General features: G+C 54.0%; 1 protein-coding gene across 1 annotated transcript in view; it reads right to left on the bottom strand.

Annotated features, from left to right (window-relative positions):
- LOC140428191 (cilia- and flagella-associated protein 44) overlaps window positions 1-23,074 on the bottom strand; it is a 371,239-nt gene extending 348,165 nt beyond the window's left edge. Inside the window, exons 1-4 of the mRNA XM_072514361.1 lie at window positions 22,966-23,074; window positions 17,539-17,652; window positions 2,515-2,671; window positions 2,066-2,228 (exon numbers count right to left, since the gene is read on the bottom strand). Coding sequence (XP_072370462.1) covers window positions 2,066-2,228; window positions 2,515-2,671; window positions 17,539-17,652; window positions 22,966-22,981 — 450 coding nt within the window. The 5' untranslated portion in view covers window positions 22,982-23,074. The remainder of the gene's footprint in view (window positions 1-2,065; window positions 2,229-2,514; window positions 2,672-17,538; window positions 17,653-22,965) is intronic.
- Between the last annotated feature and the right edge of the window lie 3,050 nt (window positions 23,075-26,124).

Below are 26,124 nucleotides of genomic sequence, written 5' to 3'. Positions count from 1 at the left end.
CCGGTTCCGGCGTCGATTGACGGAGAATCCTGCCCATAATCTGATCAGGCAGAGTCAGCATTGTTTCATGAAGGGGAAATAACGTCTGACAAATTTTTGAGGTGGTATCAGCCAGAGTAGAGAGAGCAGAACCAGTCAATGTTGTATATTTGAATTTTCAAAAGGCATTTGAAAACGTGCTACACAAAAGGCTACTAAGCAATGTTGGAGCTAATGGTGTTGGAGGTAATATTCTGGCATGGACAGAGGATTGGCTAACAAACAGGAAGCAGCGAGTAGCGATAAGGGAGTCTTTCTCAGATTAGAGGGCAGTCACCAGTGGAATGTCACAGGGATCAGTGTTGGGACCACAGCTCTTCACTATATATATTAATTGTTTGGAGGAAGGAACACATTTACAGATGATACAAATGGGTGAGGGAAGTCAGAGCATAGAACACACAGTGCAGAAGGAGGCCATTCGGCCTATCGAGTCTGCATCGACCCACTTAAGCCCTCACTTCCACCCTATCCCCGTAACCCAATAACCCCTCCTAGCCTTTTTGGTCACCAAGGGCAATTTATCATGGCCAATCCACCTAACCTGCACATCTTTGGACTGTTGGGAGGAAATGATGTTTCTGCTCACAGGTGAATGTAGAACTGGAGGGCACAGTTGCAGAATAAGTCAGATTTAAGACGGATTTGAGGAAGAGTTTCTTCTCTCAAAGAGTGGTGAATCTTTAGAATTATTTACCCCAGGATGCTGTGGAGGCTGAGCCCTTGAACATTTTCAAGGCTGAGATCGATAGGTTTTTAATCAGGAAGGGAATTAAGGGTTATGGAGAGAAGGCAGGAAAGTGGAGTGTTAGATCAGCCATGATCTTATTAAATAGCAGAGCACATTTGAAGGGCTGAATGGCCAACTCCTGTTCCTATGTCTTATGGTCTTATGTGGTCTCACCAATGCCCTGTACAACTGGAGCAAAATTTCCCTACATTTATATTCCATTCCCATTGCAATAAACGGCATCGTTCCATTTGCCTTCCTAATCACTTGCTGTACCTGCATACTAATCTTTCTTGATTCATGTACCAGGACACGCAGATCTCTCTGCACCTCAGAGTTCTTCAATCTCTCACAATTCTGCCACTGTTCTTTGGGAGCGGAAACAGGGAAGATGTAGTATTTGGATAAAGTGAACAATTTTTTAATCACTGCTTTATAATATTTTAGCACTGTTTTATGTCTCAGGTAAATATTTATATCCACAGTGTTTTCCAATTCACACACTTGGAGTTAGGCATTCTAAGGTCATTCTGTATTCATAGAATCCCAACAGTGCAGAAGGAGGCCATTTGGCCCATTGAGTCTGCACTGACCCTCCGAAAGAGCGCCCCACCCAGAACAACGCCCGATCCCCATAACCCCACCTAGCCTTTTGGACACTGAGGGGCAATTTAGCGTGGCCAATCCACCTAACCTGCACATCTTTGGACTGTGGGACGAAACCAGAGCACCCAGAGGAAACCCACGCAGACACGAGAAAAATTTTGGTCCCAAACATTCCAGTTTGAAGAGGTTATAATGCATTATTATTATTGGTGTTATTGTTTTATTTATGTTGTTGGGGAGATTAAGTGAGACTAAAAAAGGAAAGCCTTTAATTTACAAAGCACTTTTCACTACCACTGGTCATGTCAAATTGTTTCACAGCCAATGAAGCATTTTTGAAGTGTAGTCACTGTTCTAATGTCAGGAATGTAGCAGCCAGCTGCTCATGCAAACTTCCACAAACAGCAATGTCACAATGACCAGAAAGCATGTTTGTTATTTTGACTGAGGGGTAAATATTGGCCAGGACACCTGGGATTACTGCCATGCTCTTCTTTGAAATAGTGCAATGGGACCTATTCCATCCACCCGAGCAGGCAGATGAGGCCTCAGCTTGATGTCTCATCCAAAAATGACCCCTCTGACAGTACAACGCTCCCTCTGTACTGGACTTTGATTTCAGGCTCAGGTCCTGGAACAGAATTTGGACTGGAATCTTGTGACTGAGCCACAGCTGACCCTCTAACATACCATCACAATGCCAATGCCTCCTCCGGTGCTGCTTTGGACATTTCTTTGCTCTTTGGTCTTAATATCCATGAGGATTACCCGGTTACCAGCCACAAACAATATGGTTTGCTCATCTATGAGTTGAATGTTCACACGCCGAGTGCAGTCGTAGCCAAAAGAATATCTGGGGGTCAGAAATAGTTAAGCAAGACAAGAGTCAAAGGAAGTTGGAAGGGGGAAACAAACTGTAATATAGTCAACTAACCATACCATCAATTACATTTAGTGTACACTGAGAATTTGACAAATATTTACACATATTAATTTGGGAAATAGCAGAATGTACTATTCACTGTACACTGGGATTAATTGGGGAATAAATTTTAATTATTCTACATTAGGATATAATGTTCTGACAGAAAATGTTTCTGCAGAATGTGAAGCATTTTTGCTGTTTTATTGAAGGATACGAAAAGGTGAGGAGATCTTCCGGAATTTCGGAGTCCGGGGTGATGAATGGTTTTGAGTATACATCTTCATACTCGTAGAAAAAGTTAGCTGAAAGAACTCTTTCTAATGGTTTTCTGCTTCCTGCCTTGTCTGCACCCTCCTTCTCTGCAGCTTCCACTGTAGTTAAAACAACACCACATGTTTGGTTCTTTTGCAAGCAGTGCTCATATAGTTATTTCAGTTAACTGTACACTTCCGCTTACATAATCGAGACATCTATCGAATAATGAGCACAAGTTCCTGACACAGACTAGAATTGGGTGGAATTTTTAAATCAGACTGCCAGTCAAAACTCGATGGGCCAAATGGCCTCCTTCTACACTGTAAATTCTATGATAAATTCTATGAAAACAGTCAAACTTGTAGAAGGTCAGAAACCAAATTTCTGCAAGAGTGGGCTTTGCCACAGCTGTTTAAATGAGTCAAAGCATTAGCAACCTGCTTTCAAGTGTCCTGGTGTAAGAAACTCTCCTTTGATTAGTTAAATGGTTCTGAGGGGATCAAACTTGAGTATATACTGTCCAAATACAAGTTTACTACTCAGTAATGGGGGACAACCATTCCCTGATTCAATCTTCATGACAATGCCTTGACCAGAGTCAAATTTAAATGTGAATTTAAAAAGCTTGGCAGTTAACTATTCTCTGGTACATTCCCTATGGCAAAGCCTCCACCTGCTAACACTCTTCTCACACATTATAAACTGTTGTTTGCTTTGTGATTTGGTATTCTTGTGAATCTGTCCTGAGAGCTGGACAAAAAGATTCAAAAGCACGTCTCTTTTTTCACCAATACAGTAATTAATATGGTTACAAAATAAACTTAGACCTCCTGTTGCAGACCCAAGATGATCAGGTGAGTTCTGTAGGAGTTTTTCTTCTGACCACCTGTGTCGATTTGGCCCTCACTATTCTAGGGAAACGCTACTTAGCCTTCCCACTGAGTCCTGAACCTTCTCCTTTGACATCACGTTCTGTCACCTGATGCTCAGCAATGTGTAAGAAACTGAGATTCTTCCACACAAAATTCCAGGCAACAAAATAATAGCTGTTTCAATGATACAAAGAACAGATGTCTTGGCTACTTATCTACTAGACGTCCCCTATTCTTACTGTCAAACTGTGATATTTAAACCAATTTTAGTTTATCAACGTCTTAGTGATGTACCATCAATGACAACAGACATGAGTCAGAAGAGTAAACTGTGGCTTTAATCAGCTAAAAGATACCTGCTGGCAGCCGGTCCCAGAATAAGGGCAGGGCTGGAGGTTAGCCACCTTTATACTTGAGCCCGAGGGGCGGAGCCACAGGCAGAGCCAGCAGGGACAAACCCAGACATGTAACAAACAGTAAGAACAGTGAGTTCAATAAGTAAGAACAGCAAGTACAATATACAGTGGTTTACCACATTCACCCCCTGTTAAAAAAGAGTCCGGGCGGGGGTGAAGTGGACGGGTTGAATTAGAGATCGAGCCTGTCGGGGGCTTTGACCTTCCGCTGTGATCGCCTCAGTCCCAGCTGTGGTGAGGACACTGGTGTCAGATGAAGTGTTGAGGCCTGCGTGTCCAGGAGTGTCGTCGTCTTCCGGATAAGTAGCAACAGAGGGAGACGGTGTAGAGTCGTGAGTAGCAACGGAGGGAAACAGTGTAGAGTCGGGGGTAGTGGTGATGGTCGCTGGGGAACTTGCGAGTGCTAAGTCCCAAAAGGAGACTGTGTCCTCCCGCCCGTCATGGTGTGCCACGTTGGCATATTGGGGGTTAGCATGGAGGAGAAGGACCCGTTCGACCAGGGGATCCGACTTGTGACTCCTCACATGCTTCCGGAGGAGGACGGGCCCTGGAACCGGCAGCCAGGACGGGAGCGAGACCTCTGAGGTGGACTTCCTGGGGAAGACAAACATTCTCTCAAAGAACAAAGAACAAAGAAATGTACAGCACAGGAACAGGCCCTTCGGCCCTCCAAGCCCGTGCCGACCATACTGCCCGACTAAACTACAATCTTCTACACTTCCTGGGTCCGTATCCTTCTATTCCCATCCTATTCATATATTTGTCAAGATGCCCCTTAAATGTCCCTATCGTCCCTGCCTCCACTACCTCCTCCGGTAGTGAGTTCCAGGCACCCACTACCCTCTGCGTAAAAAACTTGCCTCGTACATCTACTCTAAACTTTGCCCCTCTCACCTTAAACCTATGCCCCCTAGTAATTGACCCCTCTACCCTGGGGAAAAGCCTCTGACTATCCACTCTGTCTATGCCCCTCATAATTTTGTATACCTCTATCAGGTCGCCCCTCAACCTCCTTCGTTCCAGTGAGAACAAACCGAGTTTATTCAATCGCTCCTCATAGCTTATGCCCTCCATACCAGGCAACATTCTGGTAAATCTCTTCTGCACCCTCTCTAAAGCCTCCACATCCTTCTGGTAGTGTGGCGACCAGAATTGAACACTATACTCCAAGTGTGGCCTAACTAAGGTTCTATACAGCTGCAACATGACTTGCCAATTCTTATACTCAATGCCCCGGCCAATGAAGGCAAGCATGCCGTATGCCTTCTTGACTACCTTCTCCACCTGTGTAGCCCCTTTCAGTGATCTGTGGACCTGTACTCCTAGATCTCTTTGACTTTCAATACTCTTGAGGGTTCTACCATTCACTGTATATTCCCTACCTGCATTAGCCCTTCCAAAATGCATTACCTCACATTTGTCCAGGTTAAACTCCATCTGCCATCTCTCCGCCCAAGTCTCCAGACAATCTAAATCCTGCTGTATCCTCAGACAGTCCTCATCGCTATCCGCAATTCCACCAACCTTTGTGTCGTCTGCAAACTTACTAATCAGACCAGTTACATTTTCCTCCAAATCATTTATATATACTACAAAGAGCAAAGGTCCCAGCACTGATCCCTGTGGAACACCACTGGTCACAGCCCTCCAATTAGAAAAGCATCCCTCCATTGCTACCCTCTGCCTTCTATGGCCTAGCCAGTTCTGTATCCACCTTGCCAGTTCACCCCTGATCCCGTGTGACTTCACCTTTTGTACTAGTCTACCATGAGGGACCTTGTCAAAGGCCTTACTGAAGTCCATATAGACAACATCTACTGCCCTACCTGCATCAATCATCTTAGTGACCTCCTCGAAAAACTCTATCAAGTTAGTGAGACACGACCTCCCCTTCACAAAACCGTGCTGCCTCTCACTAATACGTCCATTTGCTTCCAAATGGGAGTAGATCCTGTCTCGAAGAATTCTCTCCAGTAATTTCCCTACCACTGAAGTAAGGCTCACCGGCCTGTAGTTCCCGGGATTATCCCTGCCACCCTTCTTAAACAGAGGAACAACATTGGCTATTCTCCAGTCCTCCGGGACATCCCCTGAAGACAGCGAGGATCCAAAGATTTCTGAGGATCTCTCGTGAGGTGTCGCATCGGTGGCGGTACACAGGAGCGACCCGATGGAGTGGAGCGCATCGGGAAGGACCTCCTGCCAGAGGGAGACAGGGAGACTTCTAGACCGTAGGGCAAGAAGGACAGCCTTCCAGACCATCGCGTTCTCCCTCTCCACCTGTCCGTTTCCCCGGGGGTTGTAACTGGTAGTCCTGCTTGAGGCGATGCCCTTGGTAAGCAGGAACTGACGCAGCTTATCACTCATGAAGGAGGAACCCCGATTGCTATGGATGTAAGTGGGGAACCGAACAAGGTGAAGAGGCCGTGCAGAGCCTTGATGTGTGGCAGAGGTCATGTCAGGGCACGGGATGGCGAAAGGGAAACGTGAGTACTCATCAATAATGTTGAGAAAGTACCCATTACGGTCAGTGGAAGGGAGGGGCCCTTTGAAATCGATGCTGAGGCGCTCAAAGGGGCGGGAGGCCTTTACCAGGTGTGCTCTATCCGGCCAATAGAAGCTTTGCATTCCGCGCAGACCTGGCAGTCCCTGATCATGGTCCTGACCTCCTTGATGGAGTACGGCAGGTTGCGGGCCTTGATAAAATGAAAAGAACGGGTGATCCCCGGGTGACAGAGGTTATTGTGGAGGGCCCAGAGTCGGTCTACTTGTGCGCTGGCACATGTACCGCGGGATAGGGCATCTGGGGGCTCATTGAGCTTCCCAGGTCGATACAAGATATCATAATTATAGGTGGAGAGTTTGATCCTCCACCTTAGGATCTTGTCATTCTTGATCTTGCCCCGCTGTGTGTTATTGAACATGAAGGCAACCGACCGTTGGTCAGTGAGGAGAGTGAATCGCCTGCGGGCCAGGTAATGCCTCCAATGTCACACAGCTTCCACAATGGCCTGGGCTTCCTTTTCGACGGAGAAGTGTCGAATTTCGGAGCCCTGGAGGGTTCAGGAGAAGAAAGCCACGGGCCTGCCCGCCTGGTTGAGTCAGACGCATCGCTCTTCACCTGGAACGGGATGGACTCGTCTACTGCGTGCATTGTGGCTTTGGCAATATCTGTTTTGATGCGGTTAAAGGCCAGGCGGGCCTCAGCCGTCAGGGGGAAAATGGTGGATTTAATGAGTGGGCGGACCTTGTCCGCATAATTGGGGCCCACTGGGCATAATAGGAAATGAACCCCAGGCATCTCTTCAGGGCCATGGGGCAGTGGAAGATCCAGGAGGTGGTGCATGCGGTCGGGATCGGGCTCTAGGACTCCGTTTTCTACAATGTAGTCAAGGATGGCAAGGCGGGTTGTGCGGAAAATGCATTTCTCCTTATTGTTTGTGAGGTTAAGGAGCTTGGCAATGTGGAGGAAATGTTGGAGGTTAACGTCATGGTCCTGCTGGTCATTGTCATAGATGGTGACATTATCCAGGTACAGGAACGTGGCCCGCAGCCCGTACTGGTCAACCATTCGGTCCATCTCCCGTTGGAAGACAAAGACCTCATTGGTGACGCCGAAGGGGACCCTGAGGAAGTGGTAGAGGTTGAGACTGGTCGAGGGTGATGGAGGCGAGCTTCGGAAGGTGGGTGGGCTGATCGAGGATAGCGGAGGCCAGCGTACGATCTGGTGAGCAGGGGTTCTGGGAGGCGGAGGGGTGATTCTAAGATGACGGCCCCCACGGGTCACACGTGGCGGGTGGCGTCGAAGATGGCGGCCCCACGGGTCGCACGTGGTGAGTGACGTCGAAGATGGCAGCCAAGATGGCGGCCCCCACGGGTCGCATGTGGCGTCGAAGATGGCAGCCCCCACGGGTCGCACGTGGCGGATGACGTGGAAGATGGGGGCAGTCCCCACGGGCTACACGCAGCGCTGCTGGGTTTAGAAACAGGTCGGGCCTGGCAGACTTTCGAGAAGTGGCCCTTCTTTCCGCACCCGTTGCAGATCGCCCTCCTTGCTGGGCAGCGTTGTCTGGGATGCTTAACCTGGCCACAGAAGTAACATTTTGGGCCTCCGGAGTTGGCGGGTAGCTGCGCGGCACAGGCTTGCGGCACCCCTGGGTCGGGTGATGGCGGCGCCCACGACGTCCACGAGGGTGCCGCGTGATCGGAGGTGTAGGCATCCATGTTATGGAAGGTCACTTCCAACGGGTCCGAGAGCTGTACTGTGTCTTGGAGGTCGAGTGTACCCCCTTCTAGTAGACGCTAGCGGATGTAATTCTATTTTATGCCTGCGACATAGGCGTCCCGGATCAGCAATTCGGTGTGCTTGACAGCCGATACCGTCTTACAACTGCAGTTCCGGCCGAGTACCCGCAAGGCACGCAGAAATTCAGCTTGCGATTCTCCGGGGCGCTGTCGACTCGTGGCAAGGAGATGCCTAGCGTACACCTCGTTGACTTCCTTAACATACTGCCCCTTCAACAGCGTTATCGCATCCTCGTACGAGGAAGCGTCCCTGATAAGAAGGAAAACTTGCGGGCTCACCCAGGAGTTGAGGACTCGCAGCTTGGGGGTCTCAGCGACGGCGGCGGCGGAGGAATCAATGTAAGATTCGAAGCAGCTTAGCCAGTGTTCAAACGTGGCAGTGGCGTCGGTTGCTTGGGAGTCCAGCTCCAGGCGATCAGGCTTGAGCGATGGATCCATCTTAAAATTTTAGCTGATTAAATTGATGTACCATCAATGACAACAGACGAAAGTCGGAAGAGTAAACTGTGGCTTTAATCAGCTAAAAGATACCGGCTAGCAGCCGGTCCCAGAATGAGGGCAGGGCTTGGGGGTTAGCCACCTTTATACTTGAGCCCAAGGGGCGGAGCCACAGGCGGAGCCAGCAGGGACAAACCCAGACATGTAACAAACAGTAAGAACAGTAAGTACAATAAGTAAGAACAGTAAGTACAATATAATACAGTGGTTCACCACACTTAGGATGTGAACAACCTAAAATGGATGATTTGAAAAGCTGAAAATGGTTTGACTAGCGAGAATGACAAAAGCAGATTCTGAAATTTCCAATGCACCACCAACCTCCCCACCTCATCCAATGCAGCACATCTTTCTGAACTCTAGTTTATGTATTTTCAATTGTGTTAACCTACTAGCTGGATCACCTTGAGTCTACAGCCTAAAAAATAATAAAGTAGCAATGTTTACTATTAGGCCTCAATTTTGCCTAGGTGAAGTCCCTCCGCCAGGGTTGGAAGCCCAATTAGGCGCCTGCTGCCGGGCCAACCATCCTATTAAAGAGAGTGGCCCACTCCCAAAGTTGCCGGTCAAATCAGAGTGCTGACAGTGGGGCAGCCTCCGCAGTGTGGTGGCCACTGCCGGAGTTATACATGGATGAACAGAATATAATGATTGACCTGCACCCTCACAGGGGTGGTGTCCAAGGCATGGCTCAGTCAGTGACGGCTATGGCTGAGCGCCTCAACAGTATGTCCTAGTTGTTGGGGTGCATGTCCTTGACACACGTGGACCTTTCCAAGGTGCTGCAGAGCATGTTCCTGCCTCAGGTGGGCATTGCCAAGGCGCTGCGCAGAGTCCCATTCTCAGGTGGGCATTGCTGAGGCGCTCCAGAGCATGTCCCAATCGCTGAGGACCATGTTCCAGGTGCAGGTGGACATTGGCGAGGCTTTGCAGAGCATGACCTGCTCACAGAGGGGCACCATTGAAGGTATCGACACCATGGTGCAGACATGGGGGATCCACCAGGGCTGGCAGAGCCAGATGATGCAGGGACATCTGGAGCTCAATTCAGCTGCCCCTCCATCTCAAGGTGACCCCCAGGACCCTACAGTCACCGACCGGGGGGAGGGAGAGCTGATGCCAACCTGGAGCTTCCCTATGGGGTGGCAACAGCGGCTCCAGCACCTGCGCTCCCCCCAAGTCTCCCCCACCTGACAAACATGCGTCTCAGAGTCAGCGTCCAGAACACGTGGCACAGTAGGGCATGTACCGCTGGTAGATGGGCTGGAGCGCTCCGGCCCCAATGCCTGAAGAGGACATGTGCCAGGGGCATCAAAGGCCACAGGACGTGGTAAGCAGCAAGCTGCCTCCATCACTGATGTAGCGACTTTGCACGGAGGGCCAAACAGCTAGAGGATCGATGAAAGGGCACCTAGGTAGAGAAGGCGGAGGGGTGTGCTGTAGGGAAGGAACGGGGGTGGAAGGGGAGCCACACCATCGGGGTTTGGAACAGTTGGGGTCACAAGTGTACAACAATAAAAGATGTTGCACCCGAGACATGTGAAGCCTCTGGCACGTTATTCAACTCCCTCTCCCCTCCACCACGTGCAGGTGACGGGCCTGAGCGTGCACTTAGCAGATAGACCGGAGTCAGACTATTTCATAGAGAGTCGAGCACCAATGCTGAGCTCACAGTGGGTTATCATCACACTCCTGCCTTTGACATGGACACGCTGACAGTGCCGACACAGACCATTACCATGGAGTGATGTAACACAAACCCTGGGAGGGTGAAACACGGCAGTTGGGGGGTGGGGAATGGGTGGGGGGGCAGGAAGCTGAGGTGGGCCAGGCAGGTGATGGGGGCATGGGTGTGTTGGGACTGTGGGTAGCAGAGGGGTGGGGAGAGTGAGATGACAGACAAAGTAGCATCTTATGTGAAGCGGGGTGGATGAGGCCTCTTTGGCCCTCCAGGTATGCCAGATCCTTGCTACCGCAGCCTGATTTCCATCCTCCGGCTGGTCCTGTGGGTCCTCTCTGGGCTCGTCTTCCAGTCCCTCCTGGTCCAGCTCATCCTCGTCCTCCTCTGATGAGGCCATATGTCCCTCCTCCTCCATCTCTACTGCTGACTCAGGTTGTGGCGGGCACAGCAGACCAGTACAAAGCGGGGGATCTTCTGGGGGGAATTACCGCAGTGCACCACTGGATTGGTTGAGGCATCGGAAAGAAATTTTAAGCAGTTTGATGCACCGCTCAATGGCAGACCGGGTGGCCACATAGGCCTAATTTTTTCGGGTCTTTTCCTCAGTCTCTGGCCTCCGCACTGGCGTCATTAGCCAGGTCCTCAGCATGTACCCCTTACACCCCAAGAACCAACTGGTCACCCTGGGGTGTCCCTCAAAATGCCGGGGACCTCCAACTGCCCCATGCACTACTGTCATGCATACCATCTGGGAAGCGTGTACACTTGTACATGATCTTCAAATGGTGGTCGCACACAAGTTGAACATTCAGGGAGTAGAACCAGTTTCTGTTGATGAAGGGTACATGCGCGCCATCTATTACCCCCTTGACCTCAGGCATTCCGGCTTCAGTGGAGAATTTTGCTACCCGGGCAGCCTGTTCGGCTTGGTCCAGGTCACAGTTAATATAGTTAACTGCCCTGGCAAACAGGGCATCCATGACTTCACGGATGCACTTGTGGGCTGTTGGTTGGGATATCATAGAATCTTAGAATTTACAGTGCATCGAGTCTGCACTGGCCCTTGGAATTAGCACCCCACTTAAGCCCACACCCGTAACCCAGGAACCCCACTTAATCTTTTTGGACACGAAGGGCAATTTAACATGGCCAATCCACCTAACCTGCCCATCTATGGACTGTGGGAGGAAACCGGACCACCCGGAGGAAACCCAGGTAGCCATGGGGAGAATGTGCAGACTCCGCACAGACAGTGACCCAAGCCGGGAATCGAACCTGGGACCCTGGAGCTGTGAAGCAACTATGCTAACCACTATGCTACCGTGCTGCCCTTATATGCCACACAGTCCTCACCCGAGCCCTGGAATGAACCCGAGGTGTAAAGGTTCAGGGCTGTGGTGACTTTGACGGCCACTGGGAGCGGGTATCCTCCTCCTCCACATGGACATGGCACAGGTGCTGCACCATCCCCTTGTTGAGGCAGAGCCTCCTGCAGCACATGTTATCTGTCATCTGTTCGAAGGACCAGCAATGCTCGTACACCTTGGGCCGTCGCCGGCCTTCCCCTCTGGGTTCCTCCCTGGCCTGATGGGCAATCGGGTCCTGAGGGTCCGGGACAGGCCCGTGCACATGAGCCACCACCTCAAGCCTCTGTTGACGCTGCTGCCTCTGCCTTCTCTGGTGTCCGGTCTCGCCTGCCACCAGCACTGTGAGGGCAGCTTCTGCAGGGGCAGGATCCAAGATATCATCCATCTCGTGTAATATCTGTAAGGCATGGACAAGGGTGAGGATCAGTTATGGCTTCCAGGCCAGTACTCTTCAGTCCCCCATGGCTCCACCCCCTCCCTCCCCCACAGCTCCACCCCCCCTCCCCCACGGCTCCACCCCCCCCCCCTCCCCCACCACCACCACCCCAATCCCCTCCCCCACCAACCTCACATCCCTTGCCATCCCTCAGGGTGCCATCCAACACGCCCTGCACACGAGTCCCCGGACACAGCGGGAGCCCCCGGCACCTGACTCCGGACCCCAGACACCCGCTGATAACATTACCTGGACCGGGCACTAGTTCACACCCCAGTCCACACACCCACCCTCTGTTTGCAGGGATGTCGCCAGTGCTGAGGCCCAGCTCTGGGGTGTTGGATGTTGGCTTCTGCCTCTGTGGTACTGAAGCCTCTGATGTTCAGGCGGCGTGTTCAGGCCTCACGGTCTGGTTTGGATGCGGGACAGTAACTCTCACATGCAACATGGCACATCTACCCACAGGAATCCACTTGGGGGTTGTGAAGTGCTCACATTACTACGATTGCCAATTCCCTATTGGCATAGCCCTCAGCTGTGTGCCCGTAGGCCACCATGGTCAGTGTGGGTTATGATGGGAGGTCAGTGGGACAGATAGGCAGTAGCTAGAGCTGCCCCATTAGGCATACGAACGATCCAGGAGGTGGCACGGTGGACCTATGGTGTAGGGAGCCCCACCCACCCACCCCTTGCCCAGGGATAACCCCCCACCCAGGCTACCCCTGTTCTGCACTCAGGGGCTCTTCGCCCCAGTCCCATAACCCCCCGCCCCCACCACGGCCTCGTCCCCTCCTGGGATATTCACCCTCTTTCCTCCCACCCTGTCCCGTCCTGTTGTATTTCCCCACCCACCCCTGCCGCCCCGAGCGCTGGACCAACAACCCCAGTCGGGAGCGGCGATGGCTACTCACCTCCTCGGATCGCCATAGTAGCTTCTCTGCTAGCTTCACGTTTTTAAAAAGGTGTTAATCAGCACCCACATGACCACTTGCGGAGGAAGGCAGTTAGTTCACGGAGGCCGTTAGATAGGGTGCCAATCCTGTTAATTGTATGGAAATTGGCTTTAATTGGTGATTACTGGTTTCTCGCCATGTCGTGGCGGGATCCTCATCTTGCCAACAGGAGCGAGCCGGTTAGATCCCAAACTGATTGGCACCCTGCACGGTTCCTGATTTTGGCTGCACTCGCTATCTAACGGCCGCGCCGCACTCTCACTCGAGGGCGATGTGGCCATTAAATCACCCCTTTTATTTATCTCTGTTTGCGATCAAGAGGAAACATGCCACTTGTTTGTCATGGAATAGTTTCTTCTGGAGTTTATGGCCCAAAAAGTAAGGATGTTGCAAAGGTGGGGTATCACAAGGTGAATTGCATCCTAAAGCCAATAGAAGGAGTGAACTTTAGACCATCTCCAAAAAAGGGAGTGCCGGATAGTGAGTTGTGAGGATAAAAGTTAGGGAATTAGAGTACCCATTGACATAGTATGACCATGGCTTCTGGGGAATGACTCTTCTAGACACAGTTCAACATCATTTCAAAGACAGAGAAGAGAGACATCGCCTATGCTGACAACACCAAGCTTTCCAGGGATCTTGAGAGATGAGAATGGACGGCATGGAGGCACAATGGAGCACCAGGGAGCGGGTTCAATTCTGGCCTTGGATGACTGTGTTGAGTTTGCACATTCCCCCCGTGTCTGCGTGGGTTTCCTCGGAGGTCTCCGGTTTCCTACCACAGTCCAAGGTGTGGAAGTTAGGAGGATTGGCCATGCCAAATTGTCCCTTCGTGTCCAGGGATGTGTGGATTAAATTGGGGTATGAGGTTGCAGGGATTGGGTGGGAGCCTGGTTAGGGTGCTTTTTCAGAGAGTGGGTGGAGACTTAATGGGCCGAATGGCCTCCTTCTGCATTGTAGGTTTTCTATGAGAAACTTCTATGTTGTCTTCACTGCTTTTTATTAAGTATATGTAAAATCTTGCTTAATAAATTCCACTTGATTCATAAATACCAATTATTGGTACCTTGTAAAGGTCTAACACAGCTAAGGAACCTAGTGTTGGGAATAAAGCATTCAGATTGAAGAGTTTGTCTTAATTAGAAGGGTTTTGTACTTCAAAATCCTGAACCTTACAGCCATACTGAATAATATTGTACTTCTTCCATCGGGCAGGGGAGACAAAAGTCTGATAACACGCACGAACAGACTCAAAAACAGCTTCTTACCTGCTGTTACCAGACTCCTAAACAACTCTCTTATGGACTGACTTCATTAACACTGCACCCCTGTATGCTTCATCCGATGCCGGTGTTTATGTAGTTACATTGTATACCTTGTGTTGCCCTATTATGTATTTCTATTCTTTTATTTTATTTTCATGTACTTAATGATCTGTTGAGCTGCTCGCAGAGAAATACTTTTCACTGTACCTCGGTATACGTGACAATAAACAAAATCCAAATCCATATTTCAGTATATTCTATTTCCTCCCCTTGGGCGGGATTCTCCCTGGCCCGCGATTGGAGCTCACCGATCGGCAGACCGGCATCTCGCTCCCCGGACCTATTTTCTTCCGCGCCGGCCCCTGAACTGCCGCACCATGTTGCGCGGGGCCAGCACGTTGAGCGAGGCCACCACGCATGCACTGGTTGGCGCCGGCGCCACTGCGAACGCTCGGATCCCACGGCGCACAGTTCGCGCCGGGATGGGAGGCTGGAGCGGCGTGAACCTCTCCAGCGCCGTGCTGGACCCCTGTAGGGGCCAGAATCGGTACTCCCAGTGGCCCGCTCACACCGTCGTGAAACGCGATGGCGTTTCAGACGGTGTGGACACTCTGCCACCGAATGGGAGAATCCCGCCCCTGATCTTTTCTATTCTCCACCTGTTGACCCATTACAGCAAACAGAAGGCTCTGCCGTTGATTCAAATGATCTTTCAGTTCCTGAATCTGTTTTTGAACCAACTCATGACTTCCACAGTTTTCTGCTCTTTCACACTTCTTAGCACCCAGTTCACAGTTTCCCTGCCATTCTCTACCAGTCCCAGCTTCTCTCCCACCTCTCCTCACAATGCATCAGCTTTCCGACCTTGATCTTCAATCTACCTTGCAAATAAGTTTCTTTAATTTCACCTGGTAAGTATGATAGTCATTCAGACGAAACTCACAAATGCTGCTTTTTTTTCTTTAACTTTCATAGATCATAGAATTTACAGTGCAGAAGGAGGCCACCTGGCCCATTGGGTCTGCACCGACTCTTGGAAAGAGCACCTCACCTCACCCTACCCCGTAAACCAGTAACCCCACCTAACCAAAGGGCAATTTAACATGGCCAATCCATGCAACACTTGCACATCTTTGGACTGTGGGAGGAAACTGGAGCACCTGGAGGAAACCCAAGCAGATACGTGGAGAACATGCAGACTGCATACAGACAGTCACCCAAGGCTGGAATCGACTTCTGGTCCCTGGCGCTGTGAGGCCACTGTGCTGCCCATTCTGCCAAAAACACCAGGAATAAATGTAAAAACAACATGGCAACAAGTAGATATGGAGGGATTTTCCTGAGTTCATCGGATTTATTCACGCAAATCAGACGATTGCAACTGGAAAACTGGGTGGAGACGGGAGTTGTCAGAATTCCATTCACATTACATTAGATGCAGTTTGCGGTCATGGAGATCCAGCATTTAGATCAAGCCACAGACAATTTAACTTTTCTTCATTCGTTCATGGGATGTGGGTGACGCTGGCTGTGCCTACATTTATTGCCCATACCGGAGGGCATTTAAGAGTCACATGTAGGCCAGACCAGGGCAGCACGGTAGCACAGTGGTTAGCACGGTTGCTTCACAGCTCCAGGTTCGATTCCCGGCTTGGGTCACTGTCTGTGTGGAGTTTGCACGTTCTCCCCCTGTCTGCGTGGGTTTCCTCCGGGTGCTCCGGTTTCCTCCCACAGTCCAAAGATATGCAGGTTAGGTGGATTGGCCATGTTAAATTGCTCTTAGGTTAGGTGGGGTTACTGGTTCACAGGGATAGGGTGGAGGTGAGTGCTTAAGTGAGGTGCTCTTTCCGAGAGCCGGTACGGACCCGATGGGCCAAGTGGCCTCCCTCTGCACTGTAAATTCTATGATTCTATAATATTTTATAGGATATTAGTGAACCAGTTGGGTTGTTACGACAATCGACAAAGGTTTCACAGTCACCGTTAGACATTTAATTCCAGATTTTTATTGAACTCGAATTTCACCCTCTGCCATGACGGGATTCAAATCCAGGTTCCCAGAGCATGACTCTGGGTCTCTGGATTACTAGTGCAGCGATAATACCACTACGCCATTTAAACAATCATTGTAGGGGAGGATGTTCTGGAAATTGAAATCTGGATGTTGGATGTAATCTTCAAATCACTGTGACAGAATGGGTGCCCAGAGCTCTTCAGTGACAATGAGCAGATAAAGATAGTCATATCTGATAAAGAAGAGGACAGCACGGTGGTGCAGTGGTTAGCACTGCAATCTCACGACGCCGAGGTCCAGGTTCAATCCCAGCTCTGGGTCACTGTCCGTGTGGAGTTTGCACATTCTCCCCATGTTTGCGTGGGTCTCGCCCCCACAACCCAAAGATGTGCAAGGTAGGTGGATTGAATACACTCAATTGCCCCTTAATTGGAAAAAATTAATTGGTTACTCCAAATTAAAAAAAAAAAATCTGATAAAGAATACCTAACGATATAGATCAATGGAAGGGAAATGAAGCTGAGGTATAGATTAGCATTGATCTGACCGAATGGCAGAACTGGCTAAAGAACCTGAATCGCCAACTTGTGTTCCAATGTTCCTGGATGAGGTCACAGTATTTTTTTGCATTTCAGAAAGATCTTAACCTATCTCCTACATTTTCTTTTATCTGGAGATACATTTGTTGCCGTAAGCTGTTGTGCCAATTTTTTTCCCCTTCAGTACTATTACTGATAGGTCTTGTGGTGCAGTGAGTAGTGTTCCTGCCTCTGAGCCAGAAGCTTCAAGTTCGGCTCCTACCCCAGGACTTGGTGGTCAAGGAAGATGGGTTCATATAGCAGCAAACCAGGTGGATTATCAACCTGCAAAATCCATCCAAAACGCGCTAACAGCTAGCAGTCAGAGCGGGAGAGATTTCTGGTCAGGCACCTGAAGCATGGCCACCAAGGGTGGAGCAATTGAAATGAAGGATGCACCAGAGGCCCAAATTGGAGCTCAGAGGTTTCATGGATTGAGAAGGTTACAGAGTTAGGGAGGGACAAAGCCCAGGAGGGTCTTGAAAAAAGGACGAGGGTATTTTGAAAAGAAGAGACTGAATAAACGTGTACAGACTCCTGCAATGAAGCATGACAAAAAATCTGAAAAGACATAGACACAATGGTCCTGGTTTCTCACCTCCTTCTTCAATTGGAGCTGCTGTTTCAGCTTCTTGCGCATAATTTTCATCTTGCAGGTAATCAAAATCATCAGAAGCTTGGGTCTCAAAGGCTGTATCATCATCTTTTTTCTCTGTTTATTTTGACAAACAGAAAAAGGAGGAAATCTGATGTATTGTAACAATCAACAAAGGACATAATCTACTAAACCATGCTCACGCAGTCTACTTTCACACATTTCCAGGTATCGACTACATTAAAATCAGGATGACCCAGTCATCCAACATCCCTGATGTACCGTGGCCCTAGCAGTGTTACATTGTGATGCTCCTTGTCCTTTTTGAATGGAGATTTCGCCCCTAGTGTGAAAGTTTATAACCTGCAATATTTTGAGGGCCTGGCACCATCACACAGCCACTGGATAGCACGGCACAGCTCTGAGCTGAGTCAGTCAAGTGTGAACTCTTCACATCCGAAAAACCAGGGTCATAATTCTTCAGCCATCAGGATTCACTTTTCCCGCTGGCAGCACGCTCCCACCAACGGGTTTCCAGGCAGTGTGGAATGGTTTCAATGGGAAATCCCAGTGACAAGCGGCGGAACTTTAGAATCCTGCTGCAAGCGAACGGTGCGCGACCGAGAAACACGCGCCTAGGGGCCCGGAGAATCCCGGGCAGGATTCTCCAATCCCGCGGCAGAGTGTCCACGCCGTCGTAAACGCCGGAGAATTCCACCCCCCAAACCTGTTTTGGGAAAATATTTAAAATTCATTCCTTTTTAGGTTATAATGGGGTTACTCCTCCCTGTCTTTAAACCACTCTTTCTGCTTCAGCAACCCATTGACCAGATGTTGGATTATTTTACTCTGTTTCAGACAAGGCTGCATTTACGACGAGAAGTATATACATATAATACAAATATAAATGAGCTGGCACAGTCGTAAAGTCTGAATCAATGTCTTAAATCCGAAACAGGGGGCGGGATTCTCCACTCACGCGCCGAAGTGCCCACGCCATCGTGAACGCCGTCGTGAAACGGCCCCGATCCCGACCGATTCAGGGCCCGAAAATGGGCTAGGATCGGGGCCGCGAGAACCTCGGGGGGCGTGCCGCGAAGGCCGCGTCGTCACCGCGCGACGCCCAAATGGTGCAGCGCTGCGTCATAAATTGCGCGATCCGCGCACAGAGGACCCGGAGGAGACGAGAGGAGATGGCTGAGCCCCGAAGAGCCGCACCCAGGTTCCGGGACACGGACCTGGACACCCTGGTGTATGAGGTGGAACGGAGAAGGGACACCCTCTGCCCAAGACGCGGGCATCGCCAGCCATCCAGCCCGGTGAGGCGCGGCTGGCGGGAGGTGGGCACTGCAGTCAGTGCTGTGGGGCAGACCCCCCGGACGGGGGAGCAGTGCCGCAAGAAGACCTCACCCGGGCTGCCAGGCTAAGTGCCATGAGGGTGCCCCCAGCGCCCCCCCCCCCCCGCACGGGGGGGGGGGGTTGGGAATGTTGGGGGGATTGGGGCATCAGCGGCAGTGCTGGGGGGGGGGGGGACCAGGAGCGGTTGTGAGTGTTGGGGGGGACTGGGGCATCAGGGGCGATGTTTGGGGGGGTCACGGTGCCCAACTATCTACTCGACCCACACATGAGCCCCGGGACCCCCCTGGAGCGAAGCCATGGCGTGCTGTCTCCTGAACCAGCAACAATGTTGTCTATATCTGCAAGCCCTGATGATACCCGTCTGATGATGATGCTTTATCCAACCGCCACCCCCCCCCCCCCCCCCCCCCAAGGACAAGACAGCGCACAACCAGTGTGAGTGCATGAGAACCGGAGGGGGTTCTCCGGTCCTGCACCCCCCAACTGTTCACGCGCAGAGGGCCCTGGACCTCGCTGGGGGATCCGCCACCCGGGAGGTCGCGCCATGCCAGGTCGGAGGCGCAGAAGCAAGTGAGAGAACCCTGCATGTCCTCCCCACCCCCAACCCGTCATCGCCCCCCCTCACACTCTGGCCACTACACCCCCGATCCCCTCCCCCCCACACTCTGGCCACTGCACCCCCAATCCCCTCACACTCTGGCCACTGCACCCCCGATCCCATCCCCCCTCACACTCTGGCCACTGCACCCCCGATCCCATCCACCCTCACACTCTGGCCACTGCACCCCCGATTCCCCCCCCTCACACTGTGCACCCACCACCACCATACACCCGGGCCACCGTGTCTAACGAATCCCGAATCTTTTCTAGGGCCATCCGCCGAACCTTCAGGGACGTCTCGCCCAGGAAGCAGCGCAACATCGCCCACCGCAACTGCACCCAAGGACGCACGCAAGAGGTTGGCAGTCGGTCGGACAGGAGGGCAGACCCCACAGTCTGGGACACAGGACCGGGACGCTGAGACCTCCGGGACAGACATTAGTGAGGGGCACAGGGTGGACAGTCTTGCCGAAGCCCACATCACGGCCACACACCCGCTGGATCGAACTGGAGGTCAAGACGACATGGCCCGCATGGAGCTTGCGCCAGGCCATGAGGGGGACCAGTACACACCAGACCTCTTGACGGATGGTGACCTCGAGCTTGCGGCACTGCTGTCTCCCACACCGTTCACCATCACAGAGACACCCACCTCGGTTGGGCAGATAAGTGATGAGGCTCCCGGGTCACTGTGAGGCCCGGGGGCCACCGGGCTCCCCGAGGGAGGAGGAGGTTCTCTCCCCGTTCCGTCCCTGGCGCATCTGGTGGGGAGCGGGCAGGTCAGGGTGGCATCACGCCATCCAGCACGCCCGAGCAGCCTGGCCCATCGAAGCCGGGCCGCCCCAGGAAACGCGTGCCGACGGGGAGCCATGCCGAAGGGCGTGACTCACAGCAGTCCACCTCCACTCCTGCTGTACCATCTGGGAACACACCTAGACGTAGTGGTAGACGTAAGGCAAACCTGGTCACTGTCTGCGCCCAACGGTCAGTTCACACCGTACTACTCACCAGTGTGCCACTCTCCTGTGCCCATCAGCCACACGCACCCTGCGGCCGTGTCCTCATCACCGGCCTGCCATATCAGGGCGGCTGACCTGTGGCATCCGCGGATGGACGATACCATCCACACTCTCCCTCACCCCCCTCCCACCTGCACGCCACTCCCTCATCCCCTCCTCCCACCTGCACCCTCTCCCACCCCCCCCACCTGCACTCTCCCACACCTCCCCTCCCACCTGCACACTCTCCCACACACACACCCCCACCTGCACACTCTCCCGCACCCCCCCTCCCACCTGCACACTCTCCCACCCCACCCTGCACACTCTCCCACCCACCCTCCCACCTGCACACTCTCCCACCCCCCCTCCCACCTGCACACTCTCCCCCTCCCACCTGCACACTCTCCACCCCCCCCACCTGCACACTCTCCCACCCCCCCCACCTGCACACTCTCCCGCACACCCCCTCCCCCTCCCACCTGCACACTCTTCCCCCCCCCACCTGCACACTCTCCCACCCCCCCACCTGCATACTCTCCCACCCCCCCCACCTGCACACTCTCCCCCCCCCCCACCTGCACACTCTCCCGCACCCCCCCTCCCAACTGCACACCCCCCCCCCACCTGCACACTCTCCCACCCCCCACCCCCCTGCACACTCTCCCACCCCCCACCCCCCTGCACACTCTCCCACCCCCACCCCCCTGCACACTCTCCCGCACCCCCCCTTTGGCCGCAGCCTTCTCGGGTAAGCCGACCCGGTCTCCAGGCGCTGCGCAACAGTCCGCTCACCACCTCCCTGCTCAGCGTCAGCCAATCAAAAGCAGGTGTGAACGGCGACGGCGTGAACTGGGGTCACGCCGTCGTGACTTCGGCCCATCCGGGCCTGAGAATAGCATGGGTGCCGGAGAATCGCCATTTTGGGTGTCTCGGGCGATTCTCCGGCCTGCGCCGCGCGGAGCTCGACGGGGCTGTTCTCGCCGCTTGGGAGAATCGCGGGAGGGCGACGGACCGGCGTCGTGGGAAATTCTGGGGGCCCAGGCGATTCTCCCAACTGGCGCGGGAGTGGAGAATCACGCCCAGGGTGTCACTTGACAAGCAGTGTAAGTGCAGTTTGTTGTAACTCGAATGTCAATATCGAGAACTACCTGCACACTTCCACTCTCCCTCCTCACACCCTTCTCACACACTCACCCCCTCAGACATACTTAATCCCTCTCTCTTGGACATGCTTTCTATTTCTCATTTTCCGGCCCAGTGCACACTCTTTTGCGTACTTCTCACTCACTCTCACCCAGACACTCTCACTCACTCACTCTCAGCCACACTCTCACTCACTCACTCTCACTCACTCACTCTCACTCAGCCACACACTCTCACTCACTCACTCTCAGCCACACACTCTCACTCACTCACTCTCACCCACACACTCTCACCCACTCACTCTCACCCACTCACTCACTCTCACCCACACACTCTCACTCACTCACTCTCACCCACTCACTCTCACTCACTCACTCTCAGCCACACACTCTCTCTCACTCACTCTCACCCACTCACTCTCACTCACTCACTCTCACCCACTCACTCTCACCCACACACTCTCACTCACTCACTCTCACCCACTCACTCTCACCCACTCACTCTCACTCACTCACTCTCAGCCACACACTCTCTCTCACTCACTCTCTCTCACTCACTCACTCTCACCCACTCACTCTCACTCACTCACTCTCACCCACACACTCTCACTCACTCACTCTCACCCACTCACTCACTCACTCTCAGCCACACACTCTCTCTCACTCACTCTCTCTCACTCACTCTCACCCACTCACTCTCACTCACTCACTCTCACCCACTCACTCTCACCCACACACTCTCACTCACTCACTCTCACCCACTCACTCTCTCTCACTCACTCTCTCTCACTCACTCACTCTCACCCACTCACTCTCACTCACTCACTCTCACCCACTCACTCTCACCCACACACTCTCACTCACTCACTCTCACTCACTCACTCACTCTCACCCACTCACTCTCACTCACTCACTCTCACTCTCTCTCACTCTCACCCACTCACTCTCACTCACTCACTCTCACCCACTCACTCTCACCCACACACTCTCACTCACTCACTCTCTCTCACTCACTCTCTCTCACTCACTCACTCTCACCCACTCACTCTCACTCACTCACTCTCACCCACTCACTCTCACCCACACACTCTCACTCACTCACTCTCACTCACTCACTCTCACTCACTCTCTCTCACTCTCACCCACTCACTCTCACCCACTCACTCACTCTCAGCCACACACTCACTCTTTCATACTCTCTCTCTCTCTCTCACACTCATTCTCATTCACTCTCACACAATTTCTTACAAACTCTCATTCACAAACACTTTTCCGCTCTCACTCACACTTTTTATCACACGCTTCCTCTCACTCGATATTTAACTCACCAAGTTCTTGCTCCATGTTTGACCGGTTGCCGGGGTAACGTCCACATCCGGGACTGACGGAAATCCCGGTGCAGCTCAGGGTGAGGAAAGAGAAATTAGAGATGCGGTTTGGTGCGTGTCTCCCCTCCCCCCCGCTGAGTGGCCGCTCCCACTCCTCCCCACCCCTCCCCACACCCCCCTCTGCAGACCCCCCTCTGCAGACCCCCACCCAAACTAACACCCCCCCTCCCCAGACCCCCCATCCAAACAGCCTCCCTCCCCAGACCCCCACCCAAACTGCCCCCCTCCCCAGACCCCCACTCAAACAGCCCCCCCCAGCCAAACAGCACCCCTCATCAGCCCCCCCAAACCCTCCCAACCCTCCCCAGACCCCCCAAACTATCCCCCTCCCCAAACCCCCCCAAACCCACCTACCCTCCCCAGATCCCCCCAAACCCTTCTCCCTCCCCAGACAACCCCCAAATCTCCCCTTCCCTCCAGAACCCCCAAACCCCCCTCTCGCCAGACACTCCAAACCGTCCTTCCCAGACACCCCCAAAGCCCCCTGGACCCCTCCAAACCCCCCACCCAAACCACCAGACCACCCCCTTTCCAGACCTCACTCCCCTCCCCAGACCCCAGCCAAACACACCCCCTCCCCAGACCCCGGCCAAACACGCCCCCCGCCCCAGACCCCCCAAACCACCCCTCCCCAGACCCCACCAACCCCCCCTCCCCAGACCCCACCAACCCCCCCTCCCCAGACCCCACCCCACCAACCCCCCCTCCCCAGACCCCTGAAATCCTCCCTCCCCAGTCCCCTCCCAACCCCCTCCCTGTCCCCCCAGCCCCCTCCCCTGTCCCCCTCAACCTCCCTCCCTTGTCCCCCTCCCTCCCTCCCCTGTCCCCCCAACCCCCCTCCCTCCCCTGTCCCCCCCCACCCCCCTCCCTCCCCTGTCCCCCCCCACCCCCTCCCTCCCCAGTCTCCCAAAAAAACCCTCCCTCCCTTCCCTGTGCCCCCCAACCCCCCTGTCCCCCAACCTCCCCCTCCCCTGTCCCCCCCAACCCCCCCCTCACCTGTCCCCCCCAACCCCCCCTCTCCTGTCCCCCCCAACCCCCCCTCTCCTGTCCCCCCCAACCCCCCCTCTCCTGTCCCCCCCAACCCCCCCTCTCCTGTCCCCCCCAAACCCCCTCTCCTGTCCCCCCCAAACCCCCTCTCCTGTCCCCCCCAACCCCCCTCTCCTGTCCCCCCCAACCCCCCCTCTCCAGTCCCCCCCAACCCCCCCTCTCCTGTCCCCCCCAACCCCCCCTCTCCTGTCCCCCCCAACCCCCCCTCTCCTGTCCCCCCCAACCCCCCCTCTCCTGTCCCCCCAACCCCCCCTCTCCTGTCCCCCCAACCCCCCCTCTCCTGTCCCCCCAACCCCCCCTCCTGTCCCCCCAATCCCCCCTCCTGTCCCCCCCAACCCCCCCTCCTGTCCCCCCCAACCCCCCCTCCTGTCCCCCCCAACCCCCCCTCCTGTCCCCCCCAACCCCCCTCCCTCCCTGCCCCCCCAAAAAACCTCCCCTGTCCCCCCAGACCCCCTCCCCTGTCCCCCCCAACCCACCCTCCCCTGTCCCCCCCCAACTCCCCTGTCCCCCCCAACCCCCCCTCCCCTGTCCCTCCCCAAACCCCCAACCCCTGTCCCCCCCTCCCCTGTCCCTCCCCAGACCCCCCACCCAAACACCTCCCCACCCAAACACCCCCCCTCCCCAGACCTCCAAAATTCCCCCCTCCCCAACCCCCCTCCCCTGTCCCCCCTAAACCCCCCCTCCCCTGTCCCCCCTAAACCCTCCTCCCCTGCCCCCCTCCCCTGCCCCACCAAACACCCTCCCTTGTCCCCCCCAACCCCCCTCCCTTGTCCCCCTCCCCTGTCCCCCCCAAACCCCCTCCCTCCCTCCCCTGTCCACCCCAACCCCCCTCCCTCCCCTGTCTTCCCAACGCCCTCCCCTGTGCCCCCTCCTCTGTCCCCCCTCCTTCCCCTGTCCCCCCCAACCCCCCCTCCCTCCCTCCCCTGTCCTCCTCCCTCCCTCCCTCCCTCCCCTGTCCCCCCAACCTCCCTCCTCTGTCCCCCCAACCCCCCTTCCTCCCTCCACTGCCCCCCCCAACCTCCCTCCCTCCCTCCCCTGTCCCCCCCAACCCCCTTCCCTCCCTCCCCTGTCCCCCCCAACCCCCCTCCCTCCCTCCCCTGTCCCCCCCAACCCCCCTCCCTCCCTCCCTCCCCTGTCCCCCCCACCCCCCTCCCTCCCTCCCCTGTCCCCCCCAACCCCCCTCCCCTGTCCCCCAAACCCTCCCTCCCCTGTCACCCGCCAAACCCCCCCTCCCCTGTCACCCCCAAACCCCCCCTCCCCTGTCACCCCCCTGCCCTGTCACCCCCAACCCCCCATCCCCAGACACCCCCAACCCCCCATCCCCAGACACCCCCAAATCCCCCCAACCCCAAATTCCCCCATCTCAAACCCCCCTCCTCCCCAAACCCCCCTCCCCAACCCCCCCTCCCCAGATCACCCCAAAACTCCCCCTCCCCAGACTGCCCCTAACCCCCCTCCCCAGACCCCCCCAAAACCTCCTCCACAGACCCCCCAACCCCCATTCCCCAGACACCCCCCCCAACCCCCCCTCCCCAGACACCCACCCAACCCCCTCTCCCCAGACACCCACCCAACCCCCCATCCCCAGACACCCACCCAACCCCCCCTCCCCAGACCCCCATAACCCCCCCCCCCCCCAGACATTGTCACGTGTACCAAGGTACAATGAAAAGTATTGTTCTGGATACAGTCCGGACAGATTGTTCGATACATGAAAAAACATAGGACATACAAGAAATACACAATGCAAATACATAGACATCGGGTGAAGCATACAGAGTATTATTACTCAATAGAGAAGATATGTGGAGAGATCAGTTCAGTTCATAAGAGGGTCATTCAGGAGTCTGTTCAATATTCCATGGTACAATGTTCAGTACCATTCAAGACTCAGATAATGAAGCAGCCCATGTCCAAATGCAGAAAGATCTGGACAATATCCAGGCTTGGGCTGGCAAGTGGCAGGTTACGTTCGCACCACACAAGTGCCAGGCAATGGCAATCTCCAACAAGAGTAGATTTAACCATCTCTCCTTGACATTCAATGAAATT

This window comes from Scyliorhinus torazame, chromosome 8 (genome assembly GCF_047496885.1).
Source record: "Scyliorhinus torazame isolate Kashiwa2021f chromosome 8, sScyTor2.1, whole genome shotgun sequence".
Classification (NCBI taxonomy): Eukaryota; Metazoa; Chordata; class Chondrichthyes; order Carcharhiniformes; family Scyliorhinidae; genus Scyliorhinus; species Scyliorhinus torazame.
Note: the sequence above shows the minus strand (reverse complement) of the source record. Positions and strands in the feature narration are given on the sequence as shown.